An 18,412-nucleotide genomic window follows, 5' to 3' on the forward strand; every position below is an offset into this window, starting at 1 on the left:
TTGTAAGTCCAGAGACAAAACACCTGAACCCACCCATTTTTTTCCCTCCCCTCCCTCAAACCAAATACCTACCAAAAATGTTCTCTCTTTTTTTTTTTTCTTTTTCCATTCTCCTTAAAATCTACCCAACCAAACACACCCTTACTGGGTTTCTCTCCTATCTCTTTTAAACTGCACCTTTCACGGAAGCTCTCTAAGTATGTGTCTATGTCTCAACCTCACATCACCAAATGGCCAAATGGCCTTTCCTTGCTTCAACTTTTTTTCCCCTCCAAGGCATTTCCCACACGCACAAAGTCATGTCCCATAAATGAAAGGTTGACTTTTCATAAGCTTGCAAGACAAGTTTTCTCTCATCTTTTTCCCCTAACGTAACAAGCTAGAATTCAGTTCTCTCCTCACTTTCCTTTTCTTTATTTTCTATCCTCTCAGCTGCAACCCCACTAAATGGGCATAGAGCTTTGACAAGGTGTGGGCTAGACCACACTAGGTGCCACGGACCCGAAAATTCTCCCATGCATGATAATCAATCCTTTTATGTCATTATACATAACTCTCAATACATAGATGGTGGACCAAATAAATAAAATAAAAATATCTCAAAAATTGGGTCCAAGTCTCACTTCAATATTACCCATTAGTTTTAAGTTGAACATGGAGAATGTCAATTTGAACTCCTAGGGAGCATTTGGTTCTCTTGATGCTACATTACATTACATTTTTTTTTTTACAAGATATAATTTCCACTCTAACCTAATCTAAGTGTAGATATGTGTGAAGCACCCTCCTAGAGACTTGAACCCTAGCCCTTGCCCCCCACACTTCACAAGCACTTATACTTGTAGAGTGACCACCGCATTTATACTCCACAAGCATTTAATGTTACATTATTGTAATCTTTGATTAATAAAATCACATTACAACAATATAAGATTAAGTCATTTGGTTCATTAATTACATTCCCATCATAATCCAAGATTGTAACATTCCTATATATATATTTTTTTTCTTTTCTATGAGAAGATAACATTCCTATACTTGATTCATAAACATTTTCAGTAACAATTAAAATTATTATAATAAAAAATTGATTAAAAATGGCCTCAACAACAAAAAAAGAAAAAATTACCCTTGGAAGACCCAAAATGACCAAATTACCTCTGAAACCTCAAAAGCACACTTGACCCTTCCAAAATGACCAAAATACCCATCAAACCCCAAAAATGACCAAAAATGCCCTATATCCATAAAAAATTACCAAAATAACCTTGAAACCTCAAAATGACCATAAATACACATGAACCCTCTAAAATAACCAAAATACTTCGAAAGCCTCTAAAATGACCAAAATACCCCAAAACCTCTAAACTGAACCCAATACCCTTAAAATCTCTAAAATGACCAAAAAAAACCCCAGAAAATATAAAAAAAAATTGCCAAAATACCGCCAAACCTCTAAAATGACCCAAATACTTGAAAGCTATAAAATGATCAAATATCCTAAATATCTGAAATGGCCAAAATATTCCTTTACCTCTAAAATGGACAAAAAAAATTATAAAACCTCTAAAATGACTAAAATATCTCTAAAACCTCTAAGATGACCAAAAACTCCCTAAAACCTCTAAGATGACCAAAAATACCCCAAAACCATTGATTTTTTTTTTTTTTTGTCATTTTTGCAATTTCGGGGTATTTTGGACACTTTAGAGGTTTCAAGGTATTTTTACTCATTCTAGAGGATTTGAGAGCATTTTGGTTATTTTAGATATTCTAGGAGTATTTTAATTGTTTTAGAGGTTTTGAGATATTTGGGTCATTTTAGAGGTTTCATAGTATTTTTAACCATTCTATCAGTTTCAAGGGTATTTTAGTCATTTTATAGGTTTTAGGGTATTTTGGTTATTTTAGAGAGTTTGCAAGTATTTTAATCATTACAGTGGTCTTCGATATATTTTGGTAACTTTAGTGGTTTCAGGAGTATTTTGCTTATTTTAGAAGTTTCGAGGTATTTTTCGTCATTTTAGAGGTTTCAATGTATTTTTGCTCATATTTTAAGTTTTTGGGGGTATTATAGTCATTTTAAAGGCTTCAAGGGTATGAAGTTTGTTACTTTGTTTAGATCCATGTAAACTCAAATTTTTTAACCTAATTAATTAACTAAATTGATACTTAGGTTTATTATTCATATCTAAATTAAACACATACAATCATATCACTTAATGTGGAAAAGTTATTAAAAAAAAAAAAAGTGATATAATGACCCAAGAAAACTAATGAAACCGTCAAGTTTCAAGGTAAAAAATTTGGGGAGGATTTAACATAAACTATCCTCAAGGCAACAAATTCACTATGATAGAATGAAAATTTTACAATAGATTTTGCCCTAAATCTAAAACTACCTCTTGTAGTACTTACTCACGTGACTACACGCAGCTCCGAATTTAAGGACTCTTCTATCTGAATTTGTTGAACATAAACACCCATGTTTATGACTCGAAGATCCCACTCAACTTTAAATCATCAGCTATGCATGATCTTGTTGTAACAACTTTAGATCTACCGGTTCTAATAATGTATAGATGGAATTCCGGTAGTGACTTTGAAAAGAGAAGACACGGTATCTTTTAGATCTCAAAAGTGCACCTTAAAAGTTTCTTCAAAATGTGTCTTAGGGTTTCCTTTAAATATTAGGAGAATTAGATCTAAAACTCTAATCACTTAATGGGCTTAATGAGCTATTGGGCCGAAATTAAATTCTGTAGATCTGTGTCTTGATTGGTAAAGCCTTCTTATCGATCAGTCGAACCCCGCATGTTTTGAAATCTTGAGCATGCAGCTTCCTTTTTCTTATATTCTGACTTGCAACACCTTGAACATTGTCTAATCATACCTACAGACTTAGGAATCTATATTTAGACAAATTTATGTTCACGATTTGCCAATTGTTCAAAACTTTTAGAATCTAACAAAACTTTCAAGTTATTTTGTTAATTTTTGAGGTTTTAGGGGTATTTTAGTTATTCTAGTGGTTTTATGAGTATTTTGGTCATTTTAGAGATTTCAATATATTTTTACTTATTTTAGAGGTTTTAGGGGGATTTTGGTCAGTTTAGAGGTTTTTGAGTATTTTAGGTCATTTTAGAGATTTGGATATTTTGGTCATTTTAAAGGTTTTGGGGTGCATTTTGGAATCACATTACAACGAATCAAACATCCCCTTATTCTTCATTGAGTTACAAAACTCTTTACATTACAAAGGTTGTAAATGAGTTAGGCTTTGCCAAGTAATGCATGTTTTAAGCTTTGCTTGATCTCGAGATAAGCTTAAAATAATGTTTGCGTTTGAGCTCGATCGTGAGAAAGTCAAAAAGTTTGAGCTTGGTTTGACTTGGCTTGATTAATTTTTAAAGTTGTGATTTACAACTATGTTTTTTATTGACTATATTCCATGACAAAATGTGTTGTAATTACTTTAATTCATTTCCTTGTATTTTGTGGGATTTAATTGTATTGGGTTTAGTATCAAGTTGGTGAAGACTCAAGCTTTATTGAAGATCAGTGGATCTCGCAGGTGTGTCGCTGGAAGCTAACCCGCGAAAGAACCATGTGAGAAGTACATGACTAGAAGCTGAAGAGTCATGCCAGATTGTCGTTTTCGAAAGTGTCTCGCGAGTAAGGCCTTCCCTCAAGATAGTCGCGAAACATTCTGCCTGGAGGATTTTAATGAGTGACTTTCTTACCCTTCACCCATATTATATATACCCTCATTACTCACAAATGTTGTAGAGGCTATTCAGAGAGAAAAACCCTAGAGAGGTTTTCTAAAACACACACACCCATCTTTTGAGAGAGAGCTACTCATCCTTAGTGAGAAGTCATTGTAGTCTCTTCTCCATCCCTCTCCCATTGTCATAGCTTGAGAGGAGATTCGTACCCAAACACAACCTACACCTATTCAGAGTGTAGAGAGTGTTTTGGAGTTGCTGGGAAGCATTGGAAGAAATCAAGGATGGCAGATGCACCATGGAGCTTGTTGCGGGATCCGAAGAACTAATACAAGACACGGTTCTGAGAAGTCTTGTTCGAGTAGGAGCTTGGAGGGCTTAGGTACATCAGGTAGATTAGGCTTGGAGGGTCTCTTGCTAACTCATGTATCCCAACTGATTGTCTAGTGGATCTATTTTCGCTTGGAGGGCGGTGGAGAGGTTTTTCGCCGAGTTCTTCGGTTTTCTCTTCGAAAACACGTCTCAGTATTTTTTGTGTTTGCATCATTCTTCCCTACTCTTTCATATTCCATTATACTACTGTGTTACTTAGTTTATGGATTAGAGTAGTTTATTTGTTCATCCGCTTGCATTTACACTATTCCGCACTTAGTATTAAGTTAGTGTAAAATCTATCGAGCTGTAATGTTAATTGGGGATCTAAATTGTTCTTGTGTTTTCAACACATTTTCAAGCTTTCAAATTAGTTAAGCCAAACTTGAGCTTAATATCAAGCTCAAACTCTAGCTCAAGTCAAGCTTTTAAGCTTGAGTTCTAACAAAATTACATTATCAAGTTATCAAGTTATCAAATGCTTAAATCTCCAAAAATCAAGTAAAAAAATAGCATACTCATTTTATCTTACTTCTAGTCCCACACTAATGATTAGTCATTATTCAAATTACAACTTTACATAATTAAATCTATTCATTCATCCTTTCTTGTTTATAGGATATAGTTTCACCAATTGTTCAAAATACAATTTTTACATCCAGGCTAGATGGTAAAAAACTAGAAAAAGACTTGTTCATAACTATTATGAATGGAAAATAAATAATATGTTTTATAACTTTACATTAGACATTTAACAGGGAATGACCATACGTGACCCACTTAATTTTTTTTCTTTTTAAATATAATTAAAATCTAAAATGGTTCCTATAAAAAAAAAAAAAAATCTAAAGTGGTGAATGGTAATTTTTATTAAGACTCTCAAAGTACGAGACTAATAGAACCTTAACTCAATTGAAACCCTAAAATATTTCAAAAAGATGTTGCAAAGGTGTTAAATCATCAATTATAGATTAATCTCTCCTAATAGTTTGAGACTTTGATTTTTGTAAAATAATATCCTACAAAGTCATACACCAAGTAATATCTATCTCTCTCTCTTAAAATCAAAATATAAAATTAAAAATTAGATTACAATTTTATTTAACTATGCATCGTCTTATATCCAAAATAAAGTATCTTTTTCAATCACAATATATTTTTATTTCTTTTTATTAATATTTATAGGTTCAACTATGATATTCAATTCTTTATATGAAATTAACATTAATCTAGTTGGTATTATTTATGTATTTAATGTATTAAATTAACCTTAATTTGATTAGTATTAAATAATTTTGTTTAATTAATATTTACATATTAAAGGCTCCGCATAAATTTTTCGCCTTAGACCCCAAATTATGTTGGGCCACCCCTGCTCCTATATAACCCCAGTACTTTCGTCCCACACCTCAACAAGAACATCTCTATAACTCTCTCAAATTCTCTTCCAGCCTTTTTCCTTTCAACAACATATACCTGTCATGTATTCATCAAACCCAAGTGCTCCCCAAATGTATGCCGACGCGCCACCTCCATATGGGCAGGCCTCCGTGACGGGTATTCCAGTGAACACATAACAACCCCAAGCAGCTCCATTTCAGGTTCAGTCTAGGGCTTTGGTACCTTGGTCCACTGGCCTCTGTGACTGCAGCGATGATGTCGGAAATTGTAAGAAATTTAACCCTTTTGGCATATGTCATAAAATATATATGAATCTTATGAACTTCAATAAATCTAGAGTCACAAAATATTTCATAACAAATATATTATCTATGGATATGATTGATGGTTAATGGTAAATAATAAAATAGTATGAGTGATATATAGGCCAATATGAGAATCAATACAAATTGATCAATTTAATAATTGTTAAATTTGTTGTGTAAAATAGTGTTGTCTTTTTTCTTTTTCTTTTTTGGTTGAGAAAATTAGAAAATTGTATTCAAAGAGAGGAAAAATACAAGCCAACAAGAAGGCAACATGAAAAATCATTTAAAATAGTGTGTCTACAACACTATTCTTAGAATTTACAAGCTGTTGTTTATTGGTGTTATTTGTGTTTTTCACAGGTTGCATAACATATTGGTGCCCTTGTATTACTTTTGGACAAATTGCGGAGATTGTAGATAGAGGAACAACATGTAAGTTTGTATGGTGAGTTTGGTTTTAATTAAATTTGATGTATTCGGGTGATGGTGATGTTGATGGGTGATTTGTATGTTTGCAGCTTGTGCTGCTAGCGGAGCACTGTATGCATTAATTGCTTGGTTGACTGGTTGTGGATGTTTGTACTCATGCTTCTATCGCTCCAAAATAAGGCGGCAGTACGCGTTGGAGGAGGGCTCTTGTGGGGATTGCATAGTTCATTGCTGCTGTGAGCCATGTGCCCTTTGTCAAGAGTACCGTGAGCTCAAACACCAAGGTTTCGACCTCAGCATCGGTAAAAACAACCTTCTTTTCTCTCTCCCACGCCACACACTCACACGCTGTTTGATATAGAATATTTTTTTCTGGGTTATTAATTCTTGATGGTGATTTTTAATATGGTTTTCTTTTTGATTGTTTAGGATGGCAAGGAAATGTGGAGCAACGGACCCAAGGAGTGATGACTGCAACGGCTCCTGTGATCCAAGGAGGCATGAATCGATAGAGTGCATCATATTTTTATTTTTGTTGTTGATTAAACCAGTAATTTGAGTGCTAAAGACTATGGAGTGTTTGGTACATGTGTTTTATTGTTTGAAAACATATGTGAAAATACATGTGAGTGAAAAAATATATGAAAATACGTGTAATATTGTTTAAAAATTAAAAATTTGTGTTTGAGTGGGTGTACCAAACACCTCCTATATTATCCTCTAGTTTGTAAACACTAAAATTTTATATATATAAAGTCAACAGAGAGTTTTATTTTATGGAATTTTTTTTCATGTGTTTTAAATGTCATATAATGAGAAAGTATTTGCTATCAAATAATACTGCATCACTAGTATTAAAATTCATGCAATTATGTGATAGATTAAAATAATTTTATAAAATCTTATATTTAGAATCTGTTTGAATACAACTTATTTTTGCTGAAATTGAAAACTGAAAACATTGTAGCAAAATAATTTTTAAATGTATGAATAGTACTGTGAGACTCATTTTTAATATTTTTTTTTCTGAATAAAGTAGCTGTGAGTCCCATGAACAGTGGGTGAATAATGCTGCTACAGTGCATGAACAATGCTGCTGTAGGTGTGAACAATGACAATGGTCTCCCTAAAACGCGTGAAACATAAAAAAAAATAAATAAATAAAAAATAAATAAAATAAAAAAGAAGAGGAAAACGCTGAAAAAAGTAAAACATTGATGCCCGCAAACATGAATCCAAACCCATAAATAATTGAATTAGTTTGCTGTACAGTAACATATATATATATATATATATAATCAGAAAGGGGCGGTCTTATACCTGTTGTGCACGAAGTCTATAACCAAGTTGGACTTTGTTTTCCATGTGCTTATATTCGTTATACATGGCCAACTCAAATGTCCTAGTAGTTTACCTACGGTCCGTTTGGATACAACTTATTTTTGCTAAAACTGCAAATTGAAAACTAAAAACACTATAACAAAATAATTTTTAAATGCATGAGTAGTACATTGGGACCTATTTTTAATATATATTTTTTTAATAAAGTGACTATGGGCCCCAAAAAAAAAAAAAAAAAAAAAAAAAAAAAAAAAAAAAAAAAAAAAAAAAAGGAAAACGCTAAAAAGTAAAACGTAGACACCCGCAAACGTGAATCCAAACCCACAACTAGAATGGGTGACCAAACAAGCCACCAACTCATATATATACATACATATATATATATATTATTTTGTTTCAATAATTTTTATGCGTAAATCTTCTAATTTTTAAATATTTTTTAGCTTTTCGGAAGTTTTAACCTCTGAAATTTTGAGTTATTTAATTGCACATTTGAGCAATGACTTTTTCATCAAATCATAACACCAATTGAAGTCAAACATGAGCAATTCATACAAATAGTGTAGTTTCATAATAATTGTGGGTTTGGATTCCCGTTTGCGAGCGTCTGCGTTTTACTTTTCAGCGTTTTCCCTTTTTTTTTTTGTTTAACGCGTTTTAGGGAGACCATTGTCACTGTTTACACCTACAACAGCACTATTCACGCACTGTACCAGCATTGTTCACTCACTGTTCATGGGACCCACCGTCACTTTATTCAGAAAAAATATTAAAAATGGACCCCACAACACTATTCATACATTTAAAAATTATATGAGTTGCTAGCTTGTTTGGTCACCCAATTCTAGGTCAACTACTAGGGTATTGAGTTGGCCGTGTATAACGAGTATAAGCACATGAAAACAAAGTCAAACTTGGTTAGTGTATACACATACACATACACACACACACACACACACACATATATATATATATATATGTTACTATACAGCAAACTAATTCAATTGTATTGAGAGAAAGGATTAGCCCCATAGGAGAAATAGTGCAAGAATTTTATAGTCAAATACAATAGTGAATAGCATATTCTATTCTTTGCGAGAGAGAACAATGGTGTATTTGGGGCTAAGGTCTTGTGGGAGTACTTGTGTGCTAACTACTGTTGTAATATTTTTATTTTTATAGTAGAATTTTCTCTATCGCTGCCTATGAACATAGGAATATTGCCGAACTACATAAATTTTGTGTCTATTTTTCTTCTCTCTTTTGTAATCTTACGTAAGTGGGTTTATTTTCACAATACTACATAATAGATAAATATAAGACGAAGATGAGTTACCTCAAAAGAATAATCCATGCTTATAACTGTTGAAATTTTCCATTTCAAATACTGCAAAAATATAGATATTAAAACTTCATAAAAGCAACAAAAAAAAAAATCAAAAGATTCAGAACCCACAAATTATATAAACAAAACAAATGTGTGAGAGCACTTGTGTGCTAACTACTATTGTAATATTTTTATTTTATGGTGGAACTTTCTTTGTCGTTGCCTGTGAACATAGGAATATTGCCGAACTATATAAATTTTTTGTCTATTTTTCTTCTCTCTTCTTTAATCTTACATAAGTGGGTTTATTTTCACAATACTACATAATAGATAAATATAAGATAAAGATGAGTTACCTCAAAAGAATAATCCATGCTTATAATTGTTGAAATTTTCCATTTCAGATATTGTAAAAATATAGATATTAAAACTTCATAAATGCAACAAAAAAAAAAAGAAAAAAAAGAATCAAAGATTCAAAATCCACAAATTATATAAACAAAACAAATGTGTGTGTGTGTGTACACAGTAGAAAAATAGAAGAGAAAGATGTGTTACACTCAAAAAAATAATTCATGGCTATAGTTATTGAAATCTGCCAAATAGTTTCAAATATTACAACAAAATAATAAAAATTCAGATGTTAAAACTTTTGAAATGCCAAAAAATATTAAAGAATCAGAAGAGACACTGATTATAGGCAGTGAATCTTCTAATTTTTAGTTAAGAAATCTGGAGTTTAATCTCCACCTATACCAAAAACTGATTAGTGTCTTGATCTAATGATAAAAAGTTATCATCAAGAACGGACGTCATAGGATCAAAAGATTCAGAGCTTAGAAGTTATTGAAACAATTCAGAAAATATATGACAAGTCAAAAGAAAAATGTAAGAAAAAGATAAAGGAGAATAATCCACGATTAGACCCAAAAAAATTAAATAATTGGAAGATCACATATATTTATTTATTTTTTAATGTACAATGGTGGATTCCAAAAAATATTATGAAATTTGTGGTGGGACTTTCAATTAACTACCCTATGTATTCTAGTATGTGACTTTATAAGTGAGCTCAAAATGCATAGGCAAGACAAATCTTTACATTATTATTACTAGTGTGTAACCTTATACATATGCACGGGTACATTTAAAAACAATCACAATTTTATTACTAGACTCTCAGTTTTTGCACCCAATAATTTATTTGCCACAAAAATTAAAAAATTAGATGGGACACATGGCACAAAATTGAACTCTAATTAAATTTCAATTAAGAATCTAATTGAATTTAGACTCTTTGACTTTTGCACCTAATAATTCACTTGATACACAAATTTAAAAATTAAATAAGACACGTGGCGCAAAATTTGACTTCAATTTAGAATTTAATTGAATTTCCTCTTAGCTATATATATATATATATATAAGATTTGGAATCTAATTAGATCTAGACTTTTTGGTTTTTACACCCAATAATTTACTTGTCATAAAAATTAAAAAATTAGATGGGACACATGAGGCAAAATTGAACCTCAATTAAAATTCAATTTAGAATATAATTGAATTTAGACTTTTTGACTTTTGCACCTAATAATTCACTTGACATACAAATTTAAAAATTAAATGAGACACATGGCGCAAAATTAAATTTCAATTTAGAATTTAATTAGACTATCTCTCAGCTATATATATGATTTATAATCTAATTAGATCTTGACTTTTTAGTTTTTACACCTAATAATTTACTTGCTACAAAAATTAAAAAATTAGATGGGACACATGGTACAAAATTGAACTCCAATTAAAATTCAATTTAGAATCTAACTGAATATAGACTCTTTGACTTCTACACCTAATAATTCACTTGAGAAACAACTTTGAGGATAAGATGAGACACGAGACATAAAATTAAACTTCAATTTAGAATTTAATTGAATTTTCTCTCGGCTTTGTATATGTATATATATATATATATATATATATTGCAACAGTTATAAATTAAGATTGGTCTAAATTGTCCTGCATATATTATCTTCAGGGGCGGAGTTAGGACTTAAAGTTAGGGGGCAGAAGTATAAACAAAAAAAAAAATAAAATTTGAAACTCCAAATAAACATTCATTTAATAAACCATCAACAAAGAAAAATACACAAAATTATTGTTTTTAAGATATTACAATGCAATTATTACAATGTTGCATCACTAATATTAGCTTCTAAATCCCTTGAAACTTTTCTTTTGAAAAAATTGAATATGATAGTTGATTTTTTCATAATCTACAAATAAAATATAATTTAAAATTATTGTGTCATTATATGGTCAATAATCTACAGGCATTATACACAATAAAAAAGCACTACACAGACAACCACCTCAACAAATAACCAATTATTTGTTATTTAAAGCTGCAAATATTCTCTTTAATTATTTACCAAAAAAACATCTCATTCATTTTTTATTTAAATACTAAACTAATATACAAAAACACTAACAGACAAAAGAAAAGAACTACATAAAATGAACAAAACATCATCACATGGCCGGCTATTGGACATTAGGTGTTGATGTGTTGAATTGCTGGGCATTAGATGTTGCGTGTTTATCTTTTTGATTATCAAAACAGAGGACTGGAGTCAATGGATAGCTTTTTTATTCATAAAAAAATATAAATTTTTTTATTAAAGAGAGAAATATCTTTCTCTTTAGTGTCTTCTAGTCTCTTGACTCTCTTCTGTCTCTCTTCTTTGCCTCTCTTTAAATTTTCTTCACAAATCACAATCTTAGTTAATCAAAGAAGCATTAGAGATTCCAATATGAGAGGGATACAATATTCTCAACCAAAAAATTACCAGGTTTGGGCGGTGCTGCGGTGGACTAGTGGTGGCTAGTGGCGTCAGGCGTGGTGTACTAGTCAGCCTTTGCTTCTGCTATTCTGCTTGCCGCTACCCAACTCCTCAGTCTGAGGTCTTTTGTGTTATGCCTTAAGTTAGATTTTATTTTCTTTAATTTTTTTTTTTTTTGAGTGGCTTAGAAATCCCATTCTTTTTTCCCTTTATATGCGTGTCTTGCCATTGGATGTTCTCCTACTCCTAGTTCGAATCGGCTTTTATTTATTTATTTTTTTTTTTTTTTTTTTACAAAAAAAAAAAAAAAAGGACACTTCTCTGCGTTGAAAGAAATAAAAACAAACAGCTACCAAGCACTTTCCTCCAAAGCGAAAGAGGAACAGAGAGAGAGAGAGAGCGAAAGAGACCATTAAACATGGACGACCTGTACACCACACTCACTGAGCAACGCCGAGAGCTCATGGCGGCGAAAACCCTAGACTCCGACCTCGACTTGGCCTATCAACTCCAAATGCAAGAGGCCATGAACGCCTCTCTCGCTCTCCACAACCCTGCAACTGCAAGCTCTTCACGCACTCCTCCACATCCGAAACCCAACGACGACGACGACGTCGTATTCATACCACAATCCCCTAACGGCGACGTTTTGGACATCGCCACGACGCTCATGCTCGAAGACATGAACAGGTTCGTGCAAGAACTCGAGGACCGCGAGCAAAGCGAGGCGGAGACGAGGAAATTGAAGGAGGATCTCGACCGTCGGATCCACGATCAAAAACTCGCCGTCGATATCCACAACATACCGGACCAACAATGGGAAAAATACGGCGACAATTACCACCGCCCCTACCGTACGCCATCGTCTTCGTCTTCGTCTTCGAAGGCTTTGGTTGACTCGGAGTGTTTCAGGCTGTATTTCAAGGGCTTGGTGAGCGAAGAGAGGGTTAGGGGCATAGTGGTAAATGTGGCTGGTGCAGGGGTTGGCATTTGCGATTCAAGAGACAATCTAATACTGGAATCGAGGAAGAATCTGGAAGCTTTGGTAAATGGTGCAGTTGTGAGTAGTGAAGTTGCTGAGCTTCAAGCTCTCATTGAAGCTCTCAATAAAGCTCTGAACTTGGATTTGAAAAGCGTCACCTTTTTCTGTGACGATTACATGCTTTACCAATATGTGAGTCAATAATAACCTTCTTATTATTATTTTTACTTTAATTTGACATTTTTTTTAAATAGTGTTGGATCTGTCTTATTATGCTAAATTTTCAGCTTTGTTTTGGGGTATGTATGGTTGTACTGATTATTATTTCATTGAATTTAATAAAGTTACTTTGTTTGGCTGTATTGGGTATTTATAGCTTGGTTGGTGGGTCATGGGTGTGGCTTTGATGGTCGAATGTTTGTTGTAAAGGGACATGGGAAATGGAAAAAATAAAAAGGAAGCTAGATTTATAGAAATGTGATAAAAGGGTGTTTTTGTTTTATATATATAACACCACAAGTGGTGCCATTACGGCTGGGGTTTGTATCATGGTCAGTTTTAGTCCCTTACCTTGGAGCCACCACTTATAAATAAATAAATGAAAGTTTAACTGTGCTAAGGTAAAACCTTTGTTATAAGATCCAGACATTTTGACATTGGTTCAGTGGTTGGGTTAGTTGGTTGAACTGCAAAACTGTGAAGGTAAATTATCTTTGTGAATGTGACTTTTGTGATTAAAATGAATATTGGGCACAACAAGTTTCGATTTAAACATATATTTTACAGGTTCTTTGCGGATACATAGTAGGAAAGCAAGTCCTACATATGTTGCTTTATTTTTTAGTAGCAATGTGCAGAAGTTGCAAGATCCCAAACAAGTGGAAAAATGGGAGGCATTCCATTGTTGCAACTTTTCTTCTTGAGCTTTTCAATTGTGCTATCATGATTGGTTGAACTAGCCTCTCTGGTTCAACATTGTCAATTATTAGCATATGCATATTATTTTCTAATCTGTGAACTCTTTTGATGAGGTGTTACCATTATGTTGTTGTTGCAATAAATTTTCATTTTTCTTCTCTAGTATTCAAGTTATGATAATTCTTTGTCTGTGTTTGTAAAGCCTAGTAAGCTGCATTCTTCTGATACAAAGATAGAAGTATTGACATTGTATATCTGGATACAGGTTACAGGCAGAGTACCACCACGGCAGAGCAAGATTGTAACATTAGTCAATCAGGTGGCTCTTCTTCAAAGAAAATTTACATATTGCAACCCATCTCTTGTGGCGCGTAACAATATTAAATTTGCATTTAAATCTGCAAGAGATGCTATAGTTTCTCAAATTATCTGGGCAGAAGAAACTAGCAAAGGCAAGTTGAAGGAGACATGTGTAATTTGCTTTGAAGATACTGATGTTGATAATATATTTTCAGTTGATGGTTGCCTGCACAGGTATTGTTTTTCTTGTATGAAACAGCATGTGGAGGTTAAGTTACTTAATGGAATGGTGGCAAAGTGCCCTCATGAAAACTGTAAGTCAGAGGTGAGTATTGATAGCTGTGGAAAGTTTTTGGCACCGAATTTGGTTGAGGTCATGAGCCAACGCATTAAGGAATCTTCTATTTCTCCTACAGAGAAAGTTTATTGTCCATATCCCAGGTGCTCAGCATTAATGTCAAAAAGTGAGGTCTTACAATATACTAAAAATGTATACATTGGTGTGGAAGAATCTGGAGCCAGGAAATGCATGAAATGTCATTATTTTTTCTGTATCAAATGCAAAGTCCCTTGGCATTTGAATATGACCTGCTATGATTACAAAAGATCAAATCCTAATGCCCATCCAGGAGATGCAAAGCTCAAGTCTCTTGCAAAATCAAATCGATGGCGCCAGTGTTTGAAATGCAACCACATGGTCGAACTAGCTGAAGGTTGCTATCACATCACTTGCAGGTACATTAATATTCCTCCCTCCAATTCTTAGATGGAAGAACTATCTTATTGAGGGAAGAAAGATACTAACAGAAGATAAAGAGTGTGCCTTTTTTTAAAAATTAGATGATTGAATAACTAGCAAATGCCAAATTGGGTATAAGATTAGGACATGGGTAAATCTGTTGCCATGGATAAAACCTACACTTTGATTTCTTTATGCTAAGTCTCTATTTGCTTTGTGATGCTTGCCAATGAATTCAGAAAGTCAAGATTTTTGGTTTCATTGGGTTGGTTTAGTGAAATGGGCCTGCCTATAGGTCCCTTCAGACGGTATTTTATCTTCATTCTGTGTGTTATAATATTCATGTCTTTGTATTTCCCAAGGGGAAAAAGTCAGGATAAAATCAACCTTGCTCTGTTTCTTGTTTATCTGTCTTAATGTCATATTTGTTAAACAATGCTTGTATTTTACATGCTTGCAATCTTTCTGCAGATGTGGATATGAGTTTTGCTACACTTGTGGAGCCGAGTGGAAGAACAAGAAAGCAACATGTTCCTGTAAAATCTGGGATGAGCGTAACATTATACATGATAACCGGCAAAGATGATGATTGGTAGAGTGAAGGCTTTTGTTGCAGATTGACTGTGATGGTGATCAGTCTGTTTATTTCTCTCACCCTTTCTTCCACTTTGTGTGGTTTAGTTTTTGGCAAAAAGAACAGCAAGAAAGTATCGTATCTGCTAATGCTGCAAACATATAGCTTCTATGTTTTTTGTTTAGTTTTTGGCAAAAAGAACAGCAATGAGTATCATGTTTGCTAATGCAGCAGACATATGCGAATACATGCTTAAATAGGACTTGGTGGTGATATTAGACTATAACTTCTAAGGTTTTTTGTTGAATGTTGGCTCATACTGCTTGTCTTCCTTTCTATCACCCCCTCTTCTTATTTTGGAATTGTATGCTTAGGTCATCGCTCTCATCTGGGTTGCAGGTGTTTGATACTCCTTCCCTCTAAGGTTTCCAGATTACTCCCTGGCTTCTTCCTAAAACTTGTTTCAGTTTTTGGATTGAAGTCTTTTTACTCCATCAATCTTCACTTTCTCTGAGAAATCCAATAATTTTCCCTAGCTGCTCAACTGCTCAAGATATGGTCATATATAACAAAGAGAAACTATTCATCCATAGCCTGAGCTATGCCATGGTTTCTTTCTACAAGCTAAATTTCAATTAAAAGTTGAAAAAAAAAAAATTAACTTTTAATATGTAGCTTGAAAAAAAAAATTTATTATAACCATTGCAAGAGTTGAAGTTAAATTGAAACACATTATTAAAAAAAAAAAGTGCCAACGAAACTTTTTTCAAAATAAATCCAACTGAGGGTTGGATACTGTAAATGAACAGATACCCGTTGAATGTAATGTTTGGCAAAGTGAGGAAGGGAAGGGATGGAAAGGTGGGGGCAGCGTAGTTATTGTGCTTTTTGTGTGTTTGTTGTTTTGAAGTGAAGGTTCAATATAGTTATAAAACACCCTTGAACATTTAGACCTCCAGATACAAAAATACCAATTCAAGTTTTATATCCAACAATTAATATGCGGAATATGATAACAAGCTTATAACAGAATTGATAAAACAATCTAAGCCAAATATAAACACATTCACAACAGTAAATATAAGGCAAAGATAAAGGAAAGAGAGATGCAAACACACGGACAACACACGATGTGTTATCGAAGAGGAAACCGAAATCCTTGGCGTAAAACCTCTCCGCCGCCCTCCAAGCGGTGATAAAATCCACTAAAGAATATAGTTGGGATACATGAACAGCAGAAGACCCTTCAAGCCTAATCTACCTAAGTACCTAAGCCCTTCAAGCTTCTTGATCCAACGAGGTTACGCCGAACCTATTTCTTCTTTAGCTTGCCGGATTCCGCTACTTGACCATAGCATCAACCAATGTATATTGGTTCCTTTCCAAACTGCTTCCCTAAGCACCAAATGGACATTCTCATAGACGTGGGTGTAGTGAAATAAGGGTTTGGTAAATAACCTCTCAAGGGTATGACAATGGAGAGGAAGAGAGTAGAGTAATTTGTAGAGTCTTTTTAGATGAATATTGGAGATGAGACAATCTTGTTTTTCTCTAGGGTTTTCTCTCACAAAATTCTCTCTGGAAGCTCTCTCAAAATGATGGGTATAAGGGTGTATATATAGTAGAGTGAGAAGGGAATGCAAAACGTCAATTTTTGCCAAACAGGGCAAGTTGGCAACTTGGTCTCGCAGCTTGTCCAAGTCGCGAGTTCAAGTCGCGACGTAACGGCCTGGCCAGTCTGGAACTTTTGTCCTGTAGCGTGACAGCTGGCGCGACCCTTTAACTTCCCAGTGTGCCTCTCACGTGCCAGCCTTTGGCGGCTTGCCAGTCGCGATTCAGCCGCGAGCCCTAGCCGCGAGCCTCTGTTTTTCTTGCACACTCTTGAGCTTTTCTTCACATCTTCTCACACACTACCCTTACAATTTTCCCACATAAATACAGGGTTGTTAAGTGCTAAATTACAAGCAAATTGGTCACGGAATAAAGCCAATTAAATGGTTGATTAAATTCAACCTTACAATCTCTCCCTATGGCTATTCTGTGACAAAACCCTACAACAGACTATAGACTTAAACGTGAGTTTGGAACAGTTGGAAAACTCACTCACACCTAACTCTAGATTCTGTAAAGTTCTTGAACATATGAATAAGTAACTCCTGAAACACAATAACATAGCAATATCATTGTATGCAGAAAACTTAATATGCATATAGAGCAGAATAAGCATGATCAAGCAAGAATGAACATAAGCATAAAAGCAATAATTCATGGCAAGATCAACACCAGTAGTCACTAAAAAAAAGTGATTACTATGTTCATTCACACAAGGAATGAACATCCGAACATGCAAAAGTGATAAACTCAATTGAAGAGTATCATTTGCAAGTCCAACACTCAATCAATGCATACAAACATATATGCATCTAGGAACAATCCTACACGGGCACAGGAGTGTTGTACTTAAGATAATGCAAGGCATTAAGAAGTACCAAGGCATAAAAGCACAAAGGCTGCATATGCAAAGTTTTGCAAATACATGGCACAAAACATAAAAGCGTACAAACAGTGTATAAGAACAAGAAACAACCCTCAAAGCTTACAAAAGCAACAATGGTACAAAGCTACAACATAAAGTGCGGAAAGCTGAATAACATCATACTATATAAGTGCTGAAATAAACAACTACCACCACAATATTTGAGTTATCAAGATTATATATAGAAAAAAACAACTTAAAAAAAATGATGAAGAAATCTCCCTCTCAAACAAACACTCCCCTCAAGAGCTGCCCTCAAAATGAGCACTCCCCCTCAAGAGCTGCCCCCAAAGATTCTCTCCCTTTTTGACCGGAATGGCCAAAGGGTCACTGTTTCAGCTTTGTGAAAATGCCATCAACTTGAGCTGTTAACACATCAATCTGGTCCTGCATGGCAACCAATCTCTCCGACTGCTCTTTCTGGCCATCTCTGAGGGTCTTTTCCATTTCGTAAGACGTTTGTGAAGGTTATCAAAGAGCATTTGCAACTTGTCAGGCTGAAGGGCAGACTGTGGTTGTGTAGTGCCCGGTTGCTTAGAAGTAGAGGAAGTAGGAGAAAATAGATGTGCACTCTTTGGAGTTTTGGATGAATGACTCTTGCTGGCCTGTAGAGT

The 18,412-nt window shown here is 34.0% G+C and overlaps 2 protein-coding genes across 3 annotated transcripts; both read left to right on the forward strand.

Annotated features, from left to right (window-relative positions):
- The first annotated feature begins 5,491 nt into the window (after positions 1–5,491).
- Positions 5,492–6,824, forward strand: LOC112017301 (protein PLANT CADMIUM RESISTANCE 2-like). The gene is given in 4 exon segments (XM_065775096.1): positions 5,492–5,768; positions 6,170–6,241; positions 6,328–6,540; positions 6,668–6,824. Coding segments are annotated over 4 exon segments (555 nt in total). The 5' UTR covers positions 5,492–5,581; the 3' UTR covers positions 6,751–6,824.
- Positions 6,825–12,053: 5,229 nt separating this feature from the next.
- Positions 12,054–15,579, forward strand: LOC112023266 (E3 ubiquitin-protein ligase RSL1). 2 transcript variants are annotated; one of them, XM_065775144.1, is made up of 3 exons: positions 12,054–12,923; positions 13,915–14,101; positions 14,184–14,336. In XM_065775144.1, the coding sequence occupies exons 1-3, from the start codon at positions 12,168–12,170 to the stop codon at positions 14,201–14,203; spliced, it is 963 nt and encodes a 320-aa protein (XP_065631216.1). In that variant the 5' UTR covers positions 12,054–12,167; the 3' UTR covers positions 14,204–14,336. The 2 variants fall into 2 exon arrangements, with proteins under 2 accessions (XP_065631216.1, XP_023911654.1); XM_024055886.2 differs by adding an exon at positions 15,160–15,579 and having other exon boundaries at positions 12,057–12,923; positions 13,915–14,684.
- The last annotated feature ends 2,833 nt before the right edge of the window (positions 15,580–18,412 follow it).

This window comes from Quercus suber, unplaced genomic scaffold (genome assembly GCF_002906115.3).
Source record: "Quercus suber isolate HL8 unplaced genomic scaffold, Cork oak 2.0 scaffold_105, whole genome shotgun sequence".
In the NCBI taxonomy this organism is placed as follows: domain Eukaryota; kingdom Viridiplantae; phylum Streptophyta; class Magnoliopsida; order Fagales; family Fagaceae; genus Quercus; species Quercus suber.

Bases quoted from the DNA above. Each gene is read 5' to 3' on its own strand.
- LOC112023266 (XM_024055886.2), top strand. From the start codon at position 12,168: ATGGACGACCTGTACACCACACTCACTGAGCAACGCCGAGAGCTCATG. The intron at 12,924-13,914 runs GTGAGTCAATAA...ATCTGGATACAG, and splicing joins ATTACATGCTTTACCAATAT to GTTACAGGCAGAGTACCACC. The intron at 14,685-15,159 runs GTACATTAATAT...ATCTTTCTGCAG, and splicing joins TGCTATCACATCACTTGCAG to ATGTGGATATGAGTTTTGCT.